Source organism: Macaca thibetana, chromosome 15 (genome assembly GCF_024542745.1).
Source record: "Macaca thibetana thibetana isolate TM-01 chromosome 15, ASM2454274v1, whole genome shotgun sequence".
In the NCBI taxonomy this organism is placed as follows: domain Eukaryota; kingdom Metazoa; phylum Chordata; class Mammalia; order Primates; family Cercopithecidae; genus Macaca; species Macaca thibetana.
In genome coordinates this window covers 5,419,038-5,438,642 of record NC_065592.1, presented here as the reverse complement: position 1 = coordinate 5,438,642, position 19,605 = coordinate 5,419,038, and the positions used below count along the sequence as shown (strand labels likewise).

General features: G+C 43.2%; 3 protein-coding genes across 24 annotated transcripts in view; 1 reads left to right on the top strand and 2 right to left on the bottom strand.

Moving 5' to 3' along the window:
* Window positions 1-19,605, bottom strand: part of AK8 (adenylate kinase 8) — a 346,351-nt gene that overhangs the window by 183,133 nt on the left and 143,613 nt on the right. The gene's annotated exons all lie outside the window — the stretch shown is intronic.
* Window positions 1-19,605, top strand: part of GTF3C5 (general transcription factor IIIC subunit 5) — an 870,547-nt gene that overhangs the window by 710,744 nt on the left and 140,198 nt on the right. The window lies entirely within an intron of this gene.
* The window catches only part of TSC1 (TSC complex subunit 1), a 55,198-nt gene that overhangs the window by 10,867 nt on the left and 24,726 nt on the right, over window positions 1-19,605 (bottom strand). For 9 of the 22 annotated variants that reach the window (XM_050759763.1, XM_050759760.1, XM_050759759.1 and 6 more), the window contains 11 exons: window positions 19,364-19,437; window positions 10,289-10,464; window positions 9,464-9,594; window positions 9,028-9,139; window positions 8,606-8,727; window positions 5,356-5,425; window positions 4,762-4,866; window positions 3,611-4,169; window positions 2,490-2,533; window positions 1,728-1,894; window positions 688-870 (listed from right to left, as the gene is read on the bottom strand). In XM_050759763.1, the coding sequence (XP_050615720.1) occupies window positions 688-870; window positions 1,728-1,894; window positions 2,490-2,533; window positions 3,611-4,169; window positions 4,762-4,866; window positions 5,356-5,425; window positions 8,606-8,727; window positions 9,028-9,139; window positions 9,464-9,594; window positions 10,289-10,464; window positions 19,364-19,437 (1,743 nt within the window). The remainder of the gene's footprint in view (window positions 1-687; window positions 871-1,727; window positions 1,895-2,489; window positions 2,534-3,610; window positions 4,170-4,761; window positions 4,867-5,355; window positions 5,426-8,605; window positions 8,728-9,027; window positions 9,140-9,463; window positions 9,595-10,288; window positions 10,465-19,363; window positions 19,438-19,605) is intronic. The other 13 variants (XM_050759769.1, XM_050759768.1, XM_050759771.1 and 10 more) reach the window with 6 other exon arrangements.

Sequence of the window (19,605 nt, the reverse complement as noted above, 5' to 3'; positions counted from 1 at the left end):
TTTTTTTAAATTTATGTGTATTATTTCTAAACACCTACTAAGTTCTTAGGACATTCATACTCACTAAGTTATTCAGATCGACTTAATGAGCAGAACTGTTAAGTGTTTCTTTTTGGCTGCAGAAAAAAAAATTGACTGAGACACTAAGGGAGCTACTATATGAACCAAGAAAGTTGGGGAACCTCTGCCCTAAGTAAGATTCACCTGCCATGGCCAGGCGTGGTGGCTCAAGCCTGTAATCCCAGCACTTTGGGAGGCCGAGACGGGTGGATCACGAGGTCAGGAGATCGAGACCATCCTGGCTAACACAGTGAAACCCCATCTCTACTAAAAAATACAAGAAACTAGCCGGGCGAGGTGGTGGGTGCCTGTAGTCCCAGCTACTCGGGAGGCTGAGGCAGGAGAATGGCGGGAACCCGGGAGGCAGAGCTTGCAGTGAGCTGAGATGCGGCCACTGCACTCCAGCCTGGGCGACAGAGCGAGACTCCGTCTCAAAAAAAAAAAAAAAAAAAAAAAAAAAAAAAAGATTCACCAGCCATGAAGAATCTCTGCCATGATTTCAGAGAGAAAAGCATTCAGCTTAATGAAGCTGAACAAGTCGAGGACACCCCAGGAAACCAGCTGCCTCCCTCCTCACGGCTCTCCAGCGTTCTCGCAGTTGGCTTTGCCTGGTGCTCCAGTTTATACCTGTAATTCCTGGCTCTGGTTGTAGAATTCCTCTCGGTCATGCTGCAGCTGTCTGATCTGGCTGTGGAGCTTGGTCACCATAGTGTCACGCTGCTCCTGAAGCTGACTGTATCTAGCTTGTTCTTTCTGCAGACTAACCTTCCACATCTGGATGTCTTTCTCTTGTAACTTCAACTGATCTTTCTAGCAGAGACCAGAAATGTCATCATTTTAGCTGTCTTCCAACACAGGCAATTTAACACACACTGTAAACATTTCACCCGAATAGTCACAAGCTACCCTGACAATGTAACTACAGACCCAAACTCTTAGAGCTCTCACTACTGTTTTACTTGGCTTTAGGTCAAGGTTTTCCAAATTTTACATTAAGCAAATGGATTTTAAGTTGCTTAAAGAAATCTTCTCAGGGATCAATTTGCTTCCAATACTTTCAAAAGTCTGACTACCAACACTGGAATAAAATCTCTCACACATGGTACTAAGTTCACTAAAATGATGAGCATTTACTGAATGCCTGCAGTGTGCTGGGCACTCAGCAAGTGCTACCAACATTTCTTTTAACCATCACAACTTAAAGAGCAGCTGCTGCTATTATTATTTCCATTTTATAGCATGGCTAACAGAGGCTTTAAGAGGCCAAGTTACTTTTCTAAGGTAACACTGGTAGAGCTGAGATTCAAACTCCAGGTCTGACTGGCTTCACACACACTGTACAATACACACTTCAGTTTTGTGCCATGAAATAGCTTTACAAGAGTTGGTTTTACATTTGGAAAAATAAAATCATCTTCTGACCCTTCATCACCATGGCCAATTACATGCAAACATACACACACAAAATCACTTGTCCCCACGGTTTCTGAGAATTATGAGGGAATTCTGAGACGTCACCATTCATGTCTTAATCTCGAGTGACCTGCCCGAAGGAGTGGGAGGGACTGGGAACTCTGACCTCCTCAGCTGCTGTGCTTTGTAAGCTATCATGCTGACCCAAAACAAAACAAACAGCAAGCTCCACCTGCCCCCTCCCCAGTCCTCACCATGGCAGCATTATGTTCCTCCAGAGCTGCTGCTTTGATCACCTTGCGGAGGAGCCGCCTGTTCCGCAGGGCATGCTGCTGCCTCTTAAAACGCTCGTAGAGTAACTGGTTGTGCAGTAAAAGCAACTGGTCTCGGAGGGTGCGGATCTCATCTGAAGGAGGAGAGCCTGATTTTAAAGCAGAGGGAGGGTGGCAGAAATGCCTTTTACAGATCGTTCAATCAAGCCCCCTTCCCATGTGTTGTTAGTTTAACAAACACAATTCTTTAAGAAACAAATCACCACTCTCTTTGCAAATGACCACTTGGCTCCCAGCAACAGCAGTGGGGAAAGTATGGACTATGTGTCTCCCTCGTGAAGGAATGCAAAGGGTCGTGTCACGTGGGATGACTCTTTCAGAGCCTGCTTTCCTTTCCCCACAAATCTAGATCACACATTTCAGGCGCCCTGTTTCTCAAGACCCTTCCTTCACTGTGTGTTCTCCCTCAGGAAGACACTTCACTCTGCTCTTCTCTAGGGAAGCCTGGCAGGAAGTCTGTAGTTTTGCACTTCTACTCTCAAGTGCATGGTACTTGCCACTTTTCAGAAATAAGAAATGCTGACTTGGCAACACTTGAGATCCTTTAGCCAAGCAGATAGCATGGCTGGAGCAATAGCCAAGGGGAGATCTGTTTCCCAGAGGGCACCTCCTTCAAGGACAGAAAGGGCAACAAGCAAGCAGGAACCTTGTGGGCTGGATTTGGAGCTAAAGTAACAACTTTACCTCCAAAGTGGGTCCAGTCGACAGACTTGCTGGGTAAAGGCAACCTAGGAAGAAAGTTTTTGAGTAACAAAGTTACGGATCTTACCAAGACAAAAACTTATCTGGACTTTTATTTGCAGCAAAGTTAGATCACTTCTTTGTGGTCAAAATCTGCAATGGCATAAGAATGTTTCAAACTCCAGGGTCACAGAGAGTTAGAGAAGCCTACAGTGGGCACAATGGGAGGCAGCCCCACGGCCTAGGACCTGGTCTGCAGAGCAGAGAGGGCCGCAGGCTGACCTCCACTGCATACACCGTGGCCTCCGTTTCTGCGGCCAGCTCTCCAGAGAAACTGAGTGGTCAAACACGCTGAGAGCCGTTTTCAACCCTGTCTGTTGAAATATACAGGGAGTACACTCTGTTGTGAAGCTACTGTCACTCAAATTTAAGGAAAAAGTAGGTAATTTACCTGAGCCTATCATGCCAAATCTCGTTTAAAAAGAGGGAGTTTAAATATTATAATCCCTGTCAAATTCCACCATAGCATAGTATATAAGAAGAAAAATAAAAATATTCCCCAAGCACCTGTAAAGTAGCTAATAAAAGAAGGATGGGAAACAGTTTCTCAGCTAGTCCTTTCTATGAAAACTTGGGTGCCTCAGCGGGTCTGGAGGGGACATCAGCCACCTGAACTTGCATAAAATGCTGGTGATTTTATCTCCACCTAATGAACTATACCAAAATAGAAAATAATAATAATCTGTAGCTAGAGAGGGAAACACTGTGACAAATGTTCTTATATTCTTTGAAATACCACAACCTCGTTTTCAGCCTACAGCTTGCAGAGGGCACACATGAAAGCATTTGAGTGTCCTCATAGAACAGAGGCACAAAATGGCCTATATAAAAAGACTCATTTTGAAGTGGACTGCTAAGGAATCATCCCACTTTAGGTGCACAGAGGTCACACATGGTCACATATATGAAGACACAACAGCCTAGAAGGACATCTGACAAACAGCAGAGAACCAGCTGCCTCAGGGTGGGAGTGTGAAGAATGATTCTTGTTCCTCTCTCACACCTTCTGTACTTCACAATCAAATGGACCATTTAACACAGAAGAGAGGGCCCCAGTCCCTTACTTGTTCAGCTCCTTGCTGTGCGCGTCTGCTCCCTGCTGTATCAGTCTGTCCAGCACTTCCATTGGGGAGGTAGAGGGCACACCATCTTCCTCTGTGCTTCCTTTTGCTTTCTTTAAAAGCTCCTCAGTCTTCCCGATGACAAAATGATGGGCTGTCTTTGGCAATGCCACCTCAAAAAGATGATCGTACGGGGGAGGCTGCCCACTTCCAAAGCCCACTCTTGTCGAAGGTGGAATTTTACAAGGACTGGGAGTGAGGATACTGGTCTCCAAAGAAGTCTGGCATTCCCTGTCTCCCGCAGGGCTTTCATCAGCACCGCCGCAGGGCAGGTCTATGGGAGTAAAGGCTTGCTTTGGTGTGTCAGGCCCAAGCTTGTCCAGGGAGGAGTGTAAAGGCTCAGGGTTCACGCTGGCGCCCTGAGCACTGGAGGCTGCCGAGTGGGTCTTCCGCTGAGAACCTGGGAGACTCTCTCGGTAAAAGGGAGAGTCAAAGCCTCCTCGAGGAACCACAGGCTCAGCCTCTGCTGTGGTGATCTCAGAAAGTTCTCTAGATATTGCAGCTGAGAGGAAGAAAGGAAACAAAAGAAACGGCAGTCGATATTCCACCTTGGAAAGGCTAGGCAGTTTGGGTTGCATGCTGCCATGTGCCAGTGTCACTGAGAGGGAGGAGAAAAAGTGGCATCCGGCTGGGCATGGTGGCTCACGCCTGTAATGCCAGAACTTTGGGAGGCTGAGGCGGGAGGATCACTTGAGCCCAGGAGTTAGAGACCAGCCTGGACGACATAGGGAGATCCCATCTCTACAAAAAATACAATAAAAATCAGCTGAGCATGGTGGTGCATGCCTGTGGTCCCAGCTACTCAGAGGAGGCTGAGGTGGGCGGATTGCTTGAGCCTGGGAGGTCAAGGCTGCAGTGAGCCATGATTGTGCCACTGCACTCCAGCCAGGGCGACAGAGCAAGACCCTGTCTTGAAAAAAAAAAAAAAAAAGTGGCATCGCTTTACCTGGCATAGGTCCCAAACTAAACCACCCATCTTGTTACCTCAAGAGAACAAAAATCAAGCAAGCCTGTGAGCATTGGCACAAAGTCCCAGATTCATAGCAGAGCGAGGGTCAGGCTTTATCAACTCACAGCAATCCCACATACATTACCTTCTTCTTTATCTTTTTCAATACTATCTTCTTCAGAGGCCAGATCACCTAAAAACCCTGGAAGATCACTTAGAGTGACAGAACCTTTGCTGCCAGGTGGCTCTTCTGAAGAGAAACAAAGACAACTGAAGTCAAAGAAACACAGTGTAATCCCTGTAAATGTGAAACTGCTTACACTGTACAGAGTATGTCTGTAATAACTCTTCCCGCTGAACAGAGACGGCTGGACATGGCTCTGTCCTATGGACATGGCTCTGTCCTAGGGATACTACAAAAGACTGACATATTAAAAATAATATAACTAAAAGTACCAAAAATAATCCCACAGCAAATAAAATGATCACTTCTTAATGTTTCTGAAAAGAGACATAGTTTAACCAAGTCAAAATACAGGTACTTCATTGCAATAGCTTAAAAACTGTTTTTGATATTATTAGTTTAGCTTTTAGAATTCACTACTTGTTTCATTATCTTTAGGCCTCGGTAGTTTGGATATCCCAGAATTTCCTTGTTTCCAGTTAACTTTCTTTTCTTAAACACATATAACCCAATTAGAAGAGGCAAGCAAGGCCTGTGGTGATGCAGAAATTTTACCTGATCCTCTGTCATTCAGAAGATGGTGCTGTCTGTGCAGACATGGTCTTGCAGAATCCATTCTCTCTTCCTGAAAAGATAAGTATCTTTATATCACAAGGCAAAAAATATTGCACATGTTCTCGAGCATATTGTAAGGTAGTTTAAAGGTCAGCCCAGTGCAGTGAATCTCAAATTGTTTGGATGCTTGCTTTCTTTTCTTTTTTTGGAGACTGAATGTCACTCTTGTTGCCCAGGCTAGAGTGCAGTGGCGCAATCTTGGCTCACCGAAACCTCCACCTCCCGGGTTCAAGCGATTCTCCTGCCTCAGCCTCCCGAGTAGCTGGGATTACAGGCATGCGCCACCACGCCTGGCTAATTTTTGTATTTTTAGTAGAGAGGGGGTTTGTCCACGTTGGTCAGGCTGGTCTCAAACTCCCAACCTCAGGTGATCTGCCTGCCTCGGCCTCTCAAAGTGCTGGGACTGTGCCTGGCAGCTTGCTTTATAGTCTTAATGTATGACTGCAGACTGGGCATGGTAGCCCATGCCTATAGTCCCAGCACTCTGGGAGGCCAAGGCCAGTGGATCCCTTGAGCTCAGGAGTTTGAGGCTAGCCTGGGGAACATGGCAAAACCCCACTGCTACAAAAAATTAAAAAGTTAGCCGGGCTTGGTGACTGGTGTTTGTAGTCCCAACTACCCAGGAGGCTGAGGTGGGAGGACCACCTGAGCCAGGGAGGTCAAGGCTGCAGTGAGCTGCAATTGTGCCACTACACTCCAGCCTGGGTGACAGAGTGAGACCACAAAAAAAAAAAAAATAAGAAGAAGAAGAAGAAGAAGAAGAAGAAGACTGGAGAATCCCAAGAGTTTTTGTTTATGAGGTATAATTATTATATTAGAAAACTAAGAAATTTTTTAAAATTTATTAATTCCCTTAAAAATAACAAGCCCATTACAAGTTAATGTAAATTACGTATTATTTAAAAACTATATTTCCCAAAATAAAAATAAATTTAATGAGAAGAGTGGAACATTTTTGCCATCTCTTTAATATACGGCTTCATGAAAGACAGGGGGATTCTCGTATCTACCTCTACATTCAATCTGTTGCAATATGTTATTTTGACTGAAGTGTATAAAGAAAAATTTGGGGCCCCACAGATATGTAATTACAAAAGTAAACATATGTGTTGCTGTTTTTATTTTTGAGACAGGGTCTGGCTTTGTCACCTGGGCTGGAATGCAGTGGCATGATCATGGCTCACTGTAATCTCTGCCTCCTAGGCTCAAGCCACCCTCCATCAGCTCCCCAAGTAGCTGGGACTACAGATGTACACTACCACACCTGGCTTTTTCTTTTCTTTCTTTTTTTTTTTTTTTTTTTTTTGGTAGAGATGGGGTTTTGCATGTTGCCCAAGATGGTCTTGAAGCAATCTACCTCCCTTGGACTCCCGAAGTGCTGGATACAGGAGCGAGCCACCATGCCCAGCCGCAAAAAGTAAACATGTGTTGACAGACTTTTCAAATACTCGTCTTTGTTATTACACCAAAATTTGACAAGTGGTAGTTTCTTGAAGTTACAAAGTGAAATTTGAAACCACATCAATGAGATTTTCCTGTGTTAAAACCCACTAGTCTACCTTGTACTTTTTGTGTGTGTGTGTGATGGAGTCTTGTTCTGTTGCCCAGGCTGGAGTGCAGTGGTGTGATCTTGACTCACTGCAACCTCTGCCTCCTGGGTTCAAGTGATTCTCCTGCCTCAGTCTCCCGAGTAGCTGGGATTACAGGTGCCTGCACCATACCCAGCTAATGTCTGTATTTAGTAGAGATGGTGTTTCAGCACATAGGCCAGGCTGGTCTTGAACTCCTGACCTCAAGTGATCCACCCGCTTCAGTCTCCCAAAGTGCTAGGATTACAGGTGTAAGCCACTGCGCCCAGCCTGCTTTGTACTTTGAATGTGCTTTTTACCTATGCCTGATTCTGCAACATCATACATTGGACATTCTGAAAATATTGGCTCACCAAGTTATTCACATATTCCAAATGTTGAAACACTTCATTACACAATATCAAAAACTCAAATTACTAACTAAGCTTCCAAAGACTTTTCAATTTCATAAAAGTCTTGGGGCAGCTATCAAGTTCATGGTGGCATATACACGTTTTTTAATATCCTAATTTCCACCTGAGAGTTGAATTTTATTGTTGGCAACAAATACTGTCAGTTGTTTATCTTGAAGTTACATACTCAGCTCATCATTTAAGAAACTGCCTGCCATATATCCAAGTCTGAATAACCAGTTTGTAAGACAGCTGTTCTTTCGAATAAAACTGGCACTCCATGAAAAAAGACAGCTAGTTCACCTCTCAATTCAAATAATTGCATATGCAGTATATGTGCCTTATGCATATTTTCTATCTTGCCACAAAGAATATTACACATACATGTTCTCAAGGGCTAAGATTTAATAAAATTAATAATGGTTACTGCTTAATACAGAACACTCAACTTTTTAAATTTTTTTTTATTGTTTTTAATGGAGAGAAGATGTCAGGGAAGAATACAAGGCCTCCTAGGATAGGACACTTCAATGCCTGCCTTGATTCAGGCTAAGTTGCCACCATTTCACCCCCCATCATATTTGTGCCATCAGTGCAGATGCCAACCCAGTGGGAAAGGCAAATGACAGCTTAGTGTTATGAAAGTGGGACTGGTCAGGTGTGGTGGCTCAAACCTGTAATCCCAGGATTTTGGGAGGCCCAGGTAGGAGGATCGTTTTGAGCCCAGGAGTTTAAGACTAGCTTGGGCAACATAGTGAGACCTCACCTCTACCCAAAAAAAAAAGAGTTAGCCAGGCATCATGGCACATGCCTGTAGTCCCAGCTACTTGGGAGGCTGATGCAGGAGGATTGCATGAGTCTGGGAGGTCAAGGCTGCAGTGAGCCATGATCGTGCCACTGCACTCCACCCTGGGCAACAGAGCAAGACTCTGTCTCAAAAAAAAAAAAAAAAAAAAAAAAAAAAAAAAGGTAGGTTTGACCTGCTGGATTCCCTACAAGAGTTCTTCCAAAGCAGAGTTTTGGAACCACCCAGGGGTCAGCAGATCACACCTTGAGAGCAGCTTGTTAGTCTATTTTCAATTATTCTGATTCAAACCCATTGCATTTTAGGTCAGAATTCTATCTGGCATAATTAGGCTTCTCAAAGTGAGGCTTTCAAGTGAGTCACTGTGCCTTGGGCAGAGGGATAGCAGATGAGTTGGATCGCACCTTCCTGGGGGGTGTGGCTGTGGCCTGGGGGAGTGAAATGTGCACGTAGTCATCCGAATGACAGAGTGGGGCTGGAGGAGGAGAGGTTGCTGGGGTTCCCAGAGGAGTTCCTTTTCCACCTGCTTAGAGACAAGGGCAGAACATATATGAACACTGAGCCCAACTATTAGAAAAACTGCCAATTTTTTTTCAGCCTATTACAATAAATAAAGCTGCTAGAGTTAACTTTCTAGGGATCTAGATCAGTCTCTCTCTCTTTTTTCAGGTTCACTTTACACATTCTGAAAGCCCCAGGGATTTGCAATAAGTGTCAAAAACAGGTTTACAACTGCAAGTGGTCCCTTAGATCTGAAAGAGAGCTCCTCCTGCCATTAAAAGCAGGCCAAAACCAACCAATCAAATCCAACCTAAGACATACATACCAGTTGTACCAAAGACTTTACTGTAAGGGTGTGACAGATCAGGTGGGACATTTCCAGGAGAAGTTGGAGGAGTGGTCATACCACAAACCATAGATGGGCTCCAAAGAGTAGCCTGGGAAGTTAATAAAGTACATCAGCAGTGGCAAAGGAATGCTAAGTCATCCACAAGGTTTACATCCATGGCCAGTGTTCAGCTTAAATTTAGCTTTTTCAATTAGAAAAAGGCATCTTATTAAAAGTGTATCAAGAAACAAGTTGCATTTTATAAATCAAGACTTCAAGATGAATCTAAGAGGCAACAGTAACTTTCTTTGCTAATATGATGGATCCTTAAAAGTGACTCCTGAAATGAGCAGTGTGAAATTTTCCCAACCACATACTAAATCTGACCCAAAGGGTCAGCTTCACCAGAAAGCAGAGGAGAAAGCAGGCACACCAATTGACACCATACTTGTGGTGGTTCAGTTATCAGCCGTGTAGATGGGGAACTCAGAGTCTGAGGTAGCTGCCCTGGCGTATTTAACAACATCAGCCGAGACGTGGAGTAAGGGGTAGAAGTAGCACACCCTAAAATGGAAGGGAAGAACACAGGGGGTTAGTGTGTGGTTTTAGATTATTCTGATTAAAAAAAAAAAAGATGATCCTCTAGACCATTTGATAATATTCAATTCTCTGTACCTAAAAAATCTGAGGGACTTAACTGACATCCTTGGGGACAAAGTAACATTTCAGAGTTTCTTTAAATGCTTCTTTGAAATCAAGCTCAATAAGGTTTGATGTCTCATTAAGCCTCAAGATAACTTGAAAAAGCACAGTACGGATAACAACTTCAGTGAGTGCGACCCACAAATGAAGCCTAGATTTTTATACGAATCCAAGTCTAAATTGTTCTGACTCATTCCAACTGTGTCAGTGCTACAGCCACCAGAGCTTCACTCTAACTGTCTGAAAATCACAAAGATTCCCTTATGAGGTAGAGCCTGGAAGTCAAATACTTGAACCCATTTTCTTTGTTAAGGGTTGGAGACACGTCACCAACTCTGTTGGCATACAATTAGGTAGGAGGCCAAGGATATCTAAATTAAACTTGAAGGAGAAATTATTTAGAAGAAAATGGAGGGATATGCAAATTTAAAATATTTTGGGAAAAATTCCTAGGAACTGAACTAAGTCTTACTCCAGAAAAGAAAGTCAACAAAGACAAATAATGTTTTCCAGAGACAAAGTTGCAAAACAGATAAGTACCAAAGACACTTTTTACCATAGCTATTCTGTGTGTCAACATAAGGGCTGGTGGTGACATCGGCTGAACGATGAGGAAAGCGAGCTGAGATTTGGTGAGACACAGAATAGCCATCTTCATATGAGGCTTCTGTGGGATCCAGAGAGATTTTGGCACACTCGATCACAACATCATGAGTTTCTAATCTCTTCCACCTGTAAAAGGCAATGAAAGTTAAGAAATACAAACTACTTCAGAGTTAAATTAAATACTTCAGAGTGTCAACTCAGTGCCAGCCACGGAACTCTGATAGCAGAGAACAAGCAGGACCATGCCAGCCCAAGTCTGAAACAATTCTAGTACATAAAGAAATAGCCATTCATTTTACAATCCTATACCTTCCCTGTTTAAAATGGTTATATCAAGTTAACAAGCTAATCTGAAACAAAAATTTCCTCACTAGGCACAGCCTCAAAATGGAAAAATGGAACGTAAGCTATGCAGTAGAGTAGCAGGCAGGGAAAAATGCCCTTTGGAACAAAGGTCATCAAAAAACAGGGAGACCTGAAAACTGCCAAGCAGCTGAGGCTGACTTAAGGTCTCCTATCAAGGCCTCAGGTGTCAAATCCATCCCTAGACCAGAAACAGAGTATAAAAGACAAACTTAAGAAAGTCCAAGATAATTTTCTTTTCTTTTTCTTTTTCTTTTTCTTTTTTTTTTTTTTGAGATGGGGTCTCCCTCTATTACCCAGGCTGGAGTACGGTGGCATGATTGTGGCTCACTGCTACCTCCAACTCCTAGGCTCAGGGATCCTCCTGCCACAGCCTCCCAAGTAGCTGGGACTACAGGCACATACCACCATGCCTGGCTAATATTCTTACAGAAATGGGGTCTCACTTTGTTGCCCATGCTGGTCTCAAAATACTGGCCTTAAATGATCCTTCCACCTTGGCCTCCCAAAGTGCTGGGATTACAGGCATAAGCCACCGTGCCCGGCTGAAGGCATGATTTTTTTTTTTTTTTTTTTTTTGAGACGGAGTCTCGCTCTGTAGCCCAGGCTGGAGTGCAGTGGCCGGATCTCAGCTCACTGCAAGCTCCGCCTCCCGGGTTCACGCCATTCTCCGGCCTCAGCCTCCCGAGTAGCTGGGACTACAGGCGCCCGCCACCTCGCCCGGCTAGTTTTTTTGTATTTCTTAGTAGAGACGGGGTTTCACCGTGTTAGCCAGGATGGTCTCGATCTCCTGACCTCGTGATCCGCCCATCTCGGCCTCCCAAAGTGCTGGGATTACAGGCTTGAGCCACCGCGCCCGGCCAGGCATGATTTTTTAAATCAATGTTAGTATGGCATAATTTGCTTACAATAAAATTAATCAATCTTGCTAAGTTTTGACAAAAGTCTCGATCATAATGAAGAACATTTCCATCACCCCAAAAGTTCCTTTGTGCCCTTTGTGATCAGTCTCTTCCCCCACTTCTTGCAACCATCGATCTGCTAAAAGCATGTTTTTTCAGGGGGTGTAATAATAGTTATTCTATAGAACATATCCCTTTGGTTGAACTTTGGGTTATTTCCTTTCTTCTTTCCATTACAAGCTGTGCTGTGCTGAACACTGTTGTATGTCTTGACATACATATAGAAGTGAGCCACCATGCCAGCCTCCCATAAGGATTTTTTTTTTTTTCTTTTGAGACACAGTCTCGCTCTGTCACCCAGGCTGGAGTACAGTGGCGTGATCTCAACTCACTGCAACCTCCACCTTCTGGATTCAAGCGATTCTCCTCCCTCAGCCTCCCAAGTAGCTGGGATTCCAGATGCCCGCCATCATCCCCAGCTAATTTTTTGCATTTTTAGTAGAGATGGGGTTTCACCATGTTTGCCAGGCTGGTCTTGAACTCCTGACCTCAGGTGATCCACCTGCCTTGGCCTCCCAAAGTGCTGGGATTACAGGCATAAGCCACTGTACCCGGCCGATAATATTTTTAAAACTGTCTAAAGATTCCTGTTATGTGATCCATGGTTTCACTTCTAAGAATTTATCCTATAGAAACAGACATACAACAATGTCCAGCACAGCACAGCTTGTAATGGAAAGAAGAAAGGAAATAACCCAAAGTTCAACCAAAGGGATATGTTCTATAGAATAACTATTATTACACCCCCTGAAAAAGCATGCTTTTAGCAGATCGATGGTTGCAAGAAGTGGGGGAAGAGACTGACCACAAAGGGCACAAAGGAACTTTTGAGATGGTGGAATGTACTTTATTATGATTGGGACTTTTGTCAAAACTTAGCAAAATTGATTAATTTTATTGTAAGCAAATTATGCCATACTAAAGTTGATTTTAAAAACCATGCTCAAGGCCGGGTGCGGTGGCTCGTACCTGTAATCCCAGCATTTTGGGAGGCCGAGGCAGGCGGATTACTTGAGGCCAAGTTCAAGACCAGCCTGGGCAACGTGGCAAAACCCCACCTTAAAAAAAAGACAAAAAAAAAAAAAAAAAATTAGCCAGGCATGGTGGCATGCACCTGTAATCCCAGCTACTTGGGTGGCTGAGATTCGAGAATCACTTGAACCTGGCAGGTGGAAGTTGCAGAGAGCCAGGAAAGCGCAACTGCACTCCAGCCTGAGCAACAGGGCCAGACTCTGAAAAAAGAAAAAAAAAAATGATGCTTTCAGCTGGGCACGGCGGCTCACACTTGTAATCCCAGCACTATGGGAGGCCAAGGCAGGAGGATCACTTGAGGCCAGTGGTTCAAGGCCAGCCTGGGCAACAAAGTGAGACCACACCCCATCTCTACAACAACAACAACTGGGCGTGGTGGCATATGCTCATGGTCTGGCCACTCAGGAGGCTGAGGTGGGAGGACAGCTTGACCCTGGGAGGTTGAGGCTGCCATGAGCCATATTGTGCCACTGCACTCCAGCCTGGGCAACACAGCAAGACTGTCTCAGGAAAAAAAAGAAAAAAAAATCATGCTTTCCACGTGCCTGTACTCTCAGCCACCGGGGAGGCTGAGGCAGGAGGATCACTTGAGCCCAGGAGTTCGAGATTGGCCTAGGCAACAGAGCAAGACCCTGCTGCAAAAAATAATAATACTTTCAAACATTAAATGACATAAAATGCTTATAATATAATCTTAAATGAAAAAAGACACAAAGTTATTCAGAGACACACCCGCAAATAGATCTGACTGTAGTAAGTATTCAAATTAAAAGAACTGAAGTTACGAACAATGTTCATTTATTCTTTCAACTCTTCAGTATTTGTCAAACATTCTATAAAGGCCCTAATAATTAACAGAATATTTAAAATTAAACGCCTAGTCAAGTATAAACTATTTCCTTTTAGACAACATAACTTTGCTCTATGTGTTTCTAAGGTGGTTAGTAACTCCATCAGAGATTTGCATTTTTTTTCCGAGTTTACAGAAAACAGCACAGCAACACTAAGGGCACTCCATAGGTTTACCTTAACAAAACATGTGATCCTACACAACTGCTGTAGAAAGCTTATTATATCTTAGATGCTGAAAATATGGTATTAAATACAGAAAAGAAAGTATCCAGGGCATGGGGAGAATATAAGGCAGCTTCACTAAGGAGTAAGTATTTCGATTTCAGGGCTGCCTCTTCATTCACTACCTGGGTTCTCACTACCTGTGGGATCTTGTTAATGGGGACAGGCTCCTATTTATGCATTCTCAGCATGACTCGAAAGTGATTAAGTGAGAGCAGGCGTTAGGACACATGTGTACACATAAGAAGATTGATTTTAGAGGAGAAAATGAGAATCATAATAAAAGAGGAATACATTTAAATGTTTTATTTTAATCAAAGTAATTTATGCACTTACAATATTTCCCTGATTCTTAAAAGGACTTTTCATATTTTAATATCTAAAACTGGGAACCATCGTCTAATCAAATGCATGTTAGTTTACTTGGCATTTTTTTCTTTCTCAGGTGTATATAAAATAGAATTACACCACACATCTAACGGCATCTGAGATCCAATGAAATATGGTAGTTTAAAAAGTCAATACAGTACTGAAGTTTCCTCCCATCCCTTCCCCCTGCAACCACTCTGGCAGCTGCTTCCAATTCTGTTAGCTGAATTGTTATCCCGCCTCTATAGTTCTCAAGGATATGCCCTGTGCTTTTAATTTCGTGATTTATAAATTACAGACACCATCTATTAACTTACTATTATGGGAAGTGAGGATTGAGATCTCTTCCATATATCCTTTCCCTCCTCCTCAATGCTCTCAAAATAAATATGTAACTGTTCTTGTTGTTTTCAAAATTGATTTCAACATTATGACTACCTAAGTACTACTCATGGCTGAGCCACAGAGTATACTATGATAATATTTCCTTTATTGTAAGTTTTAATTGTTCTGTGTCTCTTCCTCACCTTTTTGTGTGTCTATTGCTAATTTTTCCTAAATGTATTCTAACAGCTCTGAAACAATGCCTAATATAACTTTTATTAATGAAATGCAAAGAATACACCAGGATCATTCCTCATCTCCCTGAAGAGCTCCCTTTTGGAGCACTTTCTCCCCCGCTTCAGATTGGACAGGCTGCTCTCAGCACTGCCTGTTATGCTGACACTTTCCCTGGACATGGTCCTGTAAAAGGGTCATGATCAGGCCCCAGTCCCCTGGATTCTGTCTTCCTCTTTCATGATTTTACTCTCATTTTGGTGGAATACATGCTCCAGTCATTAACTGAGGAAGGATATATGGGAAGGAAATTTGAGTCCATGCATATCTAAAAGTGTCTCATATTTGATAGACGAGTTGGCTGGCTATAGAATTCTAGTTGAAAACCTTTTTCTCACAATTTTGAAGGTATTTCAGAAGCTAATAGCATTCTGATTTCTGATCCTTATTAATGTGATTTCGTTTTTTTCTTTCTCTGAAAGGTTAATCCCTGGTACTTTAAAATTCTACAACACTGAGACCTAGTTGGGCACCAGGTAAGCCCCTTTAATCTGGAAACTCACATCCTTCAATCCTAGGAATTTTTTTTGTTGTATTATTTCTTTTACAATTTCTTTCTCCACCAAAGTTTTCTTCTCTCTCTCTTTTTTTCTGAGACAGAGTCTCGCTCTGTCACCCAGGCTGGAGTGCAGCAGCACAATCTCAGCTTACTGCAACCTCCGCCTCCTAGGTTCAAATGATTCTCCTGCCTCAGCCTCCCAAGTAGCTGGGATTACAGGCACCCACCACCATGCCCGACTAATTTTTTGCAGTTTTAGTAGAGACGAGGTTTCACCATGTTGGCCAGGCTGGTCTCAAACTCCTGACCTCAAGAGATCTGCCCGCCTCAGCCTCCCAAAGTACTAGGATTACGGGTGTGAGCCACTGCACCCGGCTCTTCTTTAAAAAAGAAAAAAAATTTAATTGGATGTTGGGACTTCCTGGGCTGATCATTCTAAATTTCTATTCTGCTCATATTACCCAGCTCTATCCTTTGGTTCTGCTTTCTGAGATATTTATCTATATCTTGGAAAAGCTGATGTCTGAGATATCAACTTTATCTCCCAATTCTTTTACTGAAATGTTTATTTTGGCTATCATTTTTAATTTTGAAGAGTTCTTTTAGTTTCAAAATGGTCTTTTTCTGTGGCATCCTGCTGCTTACATACGCACAGATGCCTTATCTCTGTGGCTATGGTAATATTTGGTAATATATTTGGTAATATCAATAAAATATTACTATGGTAATATTTTCTTCTGCTCTATCATTATGGTTTTGTTCTAGCTCTCTTTTCTCCTCTTTATGTTGGTGTCTGTCTTTAGTGTTAAAACCTTCTTCCAAAGCCAAGCAATCTGCCTAGCCAAGGTGAGTGAGGCTCTCTATAAGCTGACTAAGGAATCTTCCAAGTTAATATAGTTGGTTGAACGTATGCACCCAACTGTACAGCCTCCTGGAATCCCACTGTCTATAGTAAAGACTTCTTTGTTTTTCAATATAAACCCACGAGGAGGAGAACAGGTGAGAGAGAACAGAACCAGAAGTTTTTGAAACTAAAATACAGACAGGCAAGTGGTAACTGACACTACAAATCCACAAAAGCAGAATCCTAAGCTGCCACTGTCTCAAAGTGAAGAGTCAACTGATTATACTACAGAATCCTTAAAATCATAAGGAATTTACAGCATCTGGTACTTCTGGAACAGCAGATGAACAGCAGGTAGACAAGGGGAGCTAAAATACTGAAGACAGGGTGAAAACCAGTGGAGGAGCAGTCACAGCCCCTGGGTCCTGCCCCAACTCTACACTCCTGAGCAACAGCTCTTTTTTCACCAGAAATCTGGATTATTCTCTAGATAGAATAAAACAAGGAATGCCTGGATAAGGTATTCCAGAAATAGTTGAGGGCATGAGTGTCATTCCAAATAAGGGGATTAAGTGAAGCATATACATCCTAAATGCCAAGACCACCAACCCCTCCTCACTACCCGCCTCTTTCCCCCCAGAGGCAGTCAGACGCTTACCAGTCTGAAAATCAGAAGACTATTTTCTAAAAAATGTGACCAGCTCAAGAAGAAAACAATACCAACACCACTATTTCCAACAGATGCTCAGTTCAACATACAACAAAGCTCAAAGTCAACAAGTCCCACCACTGTGAACAAAGCTGTTTTGTCTCCCCACATATAAACAGTTTACTAGATCCTTGCAGAAGGCCTCAAAGATTTAAAAAGAATAACACAAAACAGAAAAGAAGGAAGCTTAAAAGAAACAGACTATGCAGGGAAAAGAAAACTCCTTATATATGTACATAGTCATGTGTCACTTGACGACAGTGACATGTTCTGAGAAATGCATCTTTAGGCAATTTCTTTGTTGTGTGAACATCAGAGTGTACTCACACAAACCTAGATGTTACAACCTCCTAGGCTACAAACTTGCACAGCACGGTACTGTACTAAATACTGTAGGTAACTGTAACACAACAGAAGGTATTTGTGTATCTAGACATATCTGAACACAGGAAAGGTACAGTAAAGATGTGGTGGTATAATCTCACGGAACCACTATCATCTGTGGAGCCCATCATTGACTGAAATGTCATTATGCGGTGCATAGATGAACTGGATTTCTAGAAGGAAAGACAGAGAAAACAGGAAATCAAGCACAAAATAACTAAAGAAAATATCATAGAACTTGAAGAGCTTCCAGCTTAAACAATGAGAATAGATTCACACCAACGTACATCACTGGAAATTTCAGAATATTATGACAACAAAGAGAACACCAGCTCCCCTAGAGAAAAACACAGCAAATACAGATGATCAGAAATTCCAAGAGCAACATTGGAAGCAGGGTGGCAATGGAATAATACCTTCAAATTACTAACTCTCAACCTGTAAGTCTACACCAGCCAAACAACTGCATCCCTCCTCAAAAAGCTCCTAGATGATATGTCCTATTAAACAAGAGTAAACCAAGAAGACAAGATGCAGGAAATGAGAGATCCTGCACAGGAGAGAGGCGAAGGAAAGCCTCAGAAGACTAGGATGACAGCTGGGTACTAGGTACAGACGAGAACCAGTTTGGATCAGAACAGTACCTCCCAAGAGACAGGCATGTCTCAAAGTTCCTGCTGTCCTGCACTATCTTTTTAATGAGGGACAGAGCCAGGTGACCCTGGCCTGTATAACTTGTCTGTACTTAGCTTGTCTTAACTACATACTGATGAAATTCCTACTCTCCCTTCTCTGCTTGATCAGCAAAGGACATTCATTTTATCCCACAGAAGGATTCTGTCTGACCTATTCCTGGGAGCTGAAAGCAGGCACAGAGAGCAGCCTCCCCGCCTGCCATATTTCACGCATGTCCAGTACCTTGACCTTGCTAGAAGCTTTGCCAGACGCTGTGATGAGGGTAAGCCTTGTGTTTCCCAGACTCATTCATGACCTTGTGCGTTGACTTCCCAGAAGGGGCTGTGAAACCTCAGGGACAGTGAAACCACACCAAGACTCATATGTGCTGCTCCTCCTCTCATCTCCTGCAAACCTTCAACTACTAGTGACAAGACTGACCTTCTCTTAACTAGGCTTTGCTTCCTAATCAACTAGCTTTTTCAAAACAAAGCAATACCTACAGTAAAACTATAAAGAAAAGCAAGAGAATGATTAAAAGCAACAATGGTAGTTGCCTCTGAGGTAGCAGGGAGAAAGAAGAGGTTCTCCATGGGGAGCCTCTAAGGTAATGTTCTGTTTTGTTAAGCTAGGTGCCAGCTACATGTGTTTTTGTGTCATTATCAAACTTTATATACACATTTTCTGTACTTCTCTACATATATCTCACACTAAACTGCTTTAAGCTGGCTGAGGCTCTGTGTGGTAGAGGCAGTGTCTGTGGAGAGGTAAGATTCGCTGTTGGGGGATCAGGCAGTGAGCCAGCTTTTTCAGCAGGAGATCCCCAAGTGCCAATATCCATGGGTCAGTTTCCCCAGAAAGGGCCGGGTCTCCTAAGTGGGGAGCATAATAAGCCTGGCTACCAGGCACAGACAAGCAGAGGGATGGAGCTGGGCCTCCCACAGCTCAGTCTGTAAATTTCCTCTATCTCCCTCACTCTTACCCTCAGTTCCACTCTCCACTGTGCCTGGAATCCTCCAATCAAGGGTCTCAAAGGTTCAGTTTTTCCAAAGAACATACCTGGGGAACTCTGTAGGGCCCCGGGGAGGATGGTAGTCACCTGGTTTTGCAGAATGGAGAAAGGACCTCAGGGACTCCAAATAATATAGGACTCCCTGAAGTCCCTTCTCCATTCTGCAAAGCCAGATTTATGTATTTACTGCAATCCCCTTGTTTTTAGCCATGTGCTTCACCTCCTTCATCGCCCCATCACTGGCACTACTGAGGTGTAAGCCTTTCTGGGGGACAGGCACTTGTGCTGCAACTTTCTCCACTCTGCTAAATGTTATTAAATGTCCTCCACCTGTGAAGAGTATGTTTTAAACTCACACAAATTTTAGCTGTACGAGTGCTTCCAAGCGGACTGATTCTGTAAGTAGAACATCTATATTCCCAAATATACCTCAACAGGGATTACCTCCTAGATCACATTTTCAATCTCTCAAAAGATTCTATACCTTCGAGGGTCCAGTTCATGGTCCTTGGATCCAGTCACTAATTCCGGATGAATTCGCACATGCTCCATCATTGGCTAGAAGAGTTGAGTTGACAAATTATAAAGGGCTGAATGTTTGTGGAACATCCAAACAATGGAATATTAGTTGACAATAAAAAGGAATGGGCCGGGCGCGGTGGCTCAAGCCTGTAATCCCAGCACTTTGGGAGGCCGAGACGGGCGGATCACGAGGTCAGGAGATCG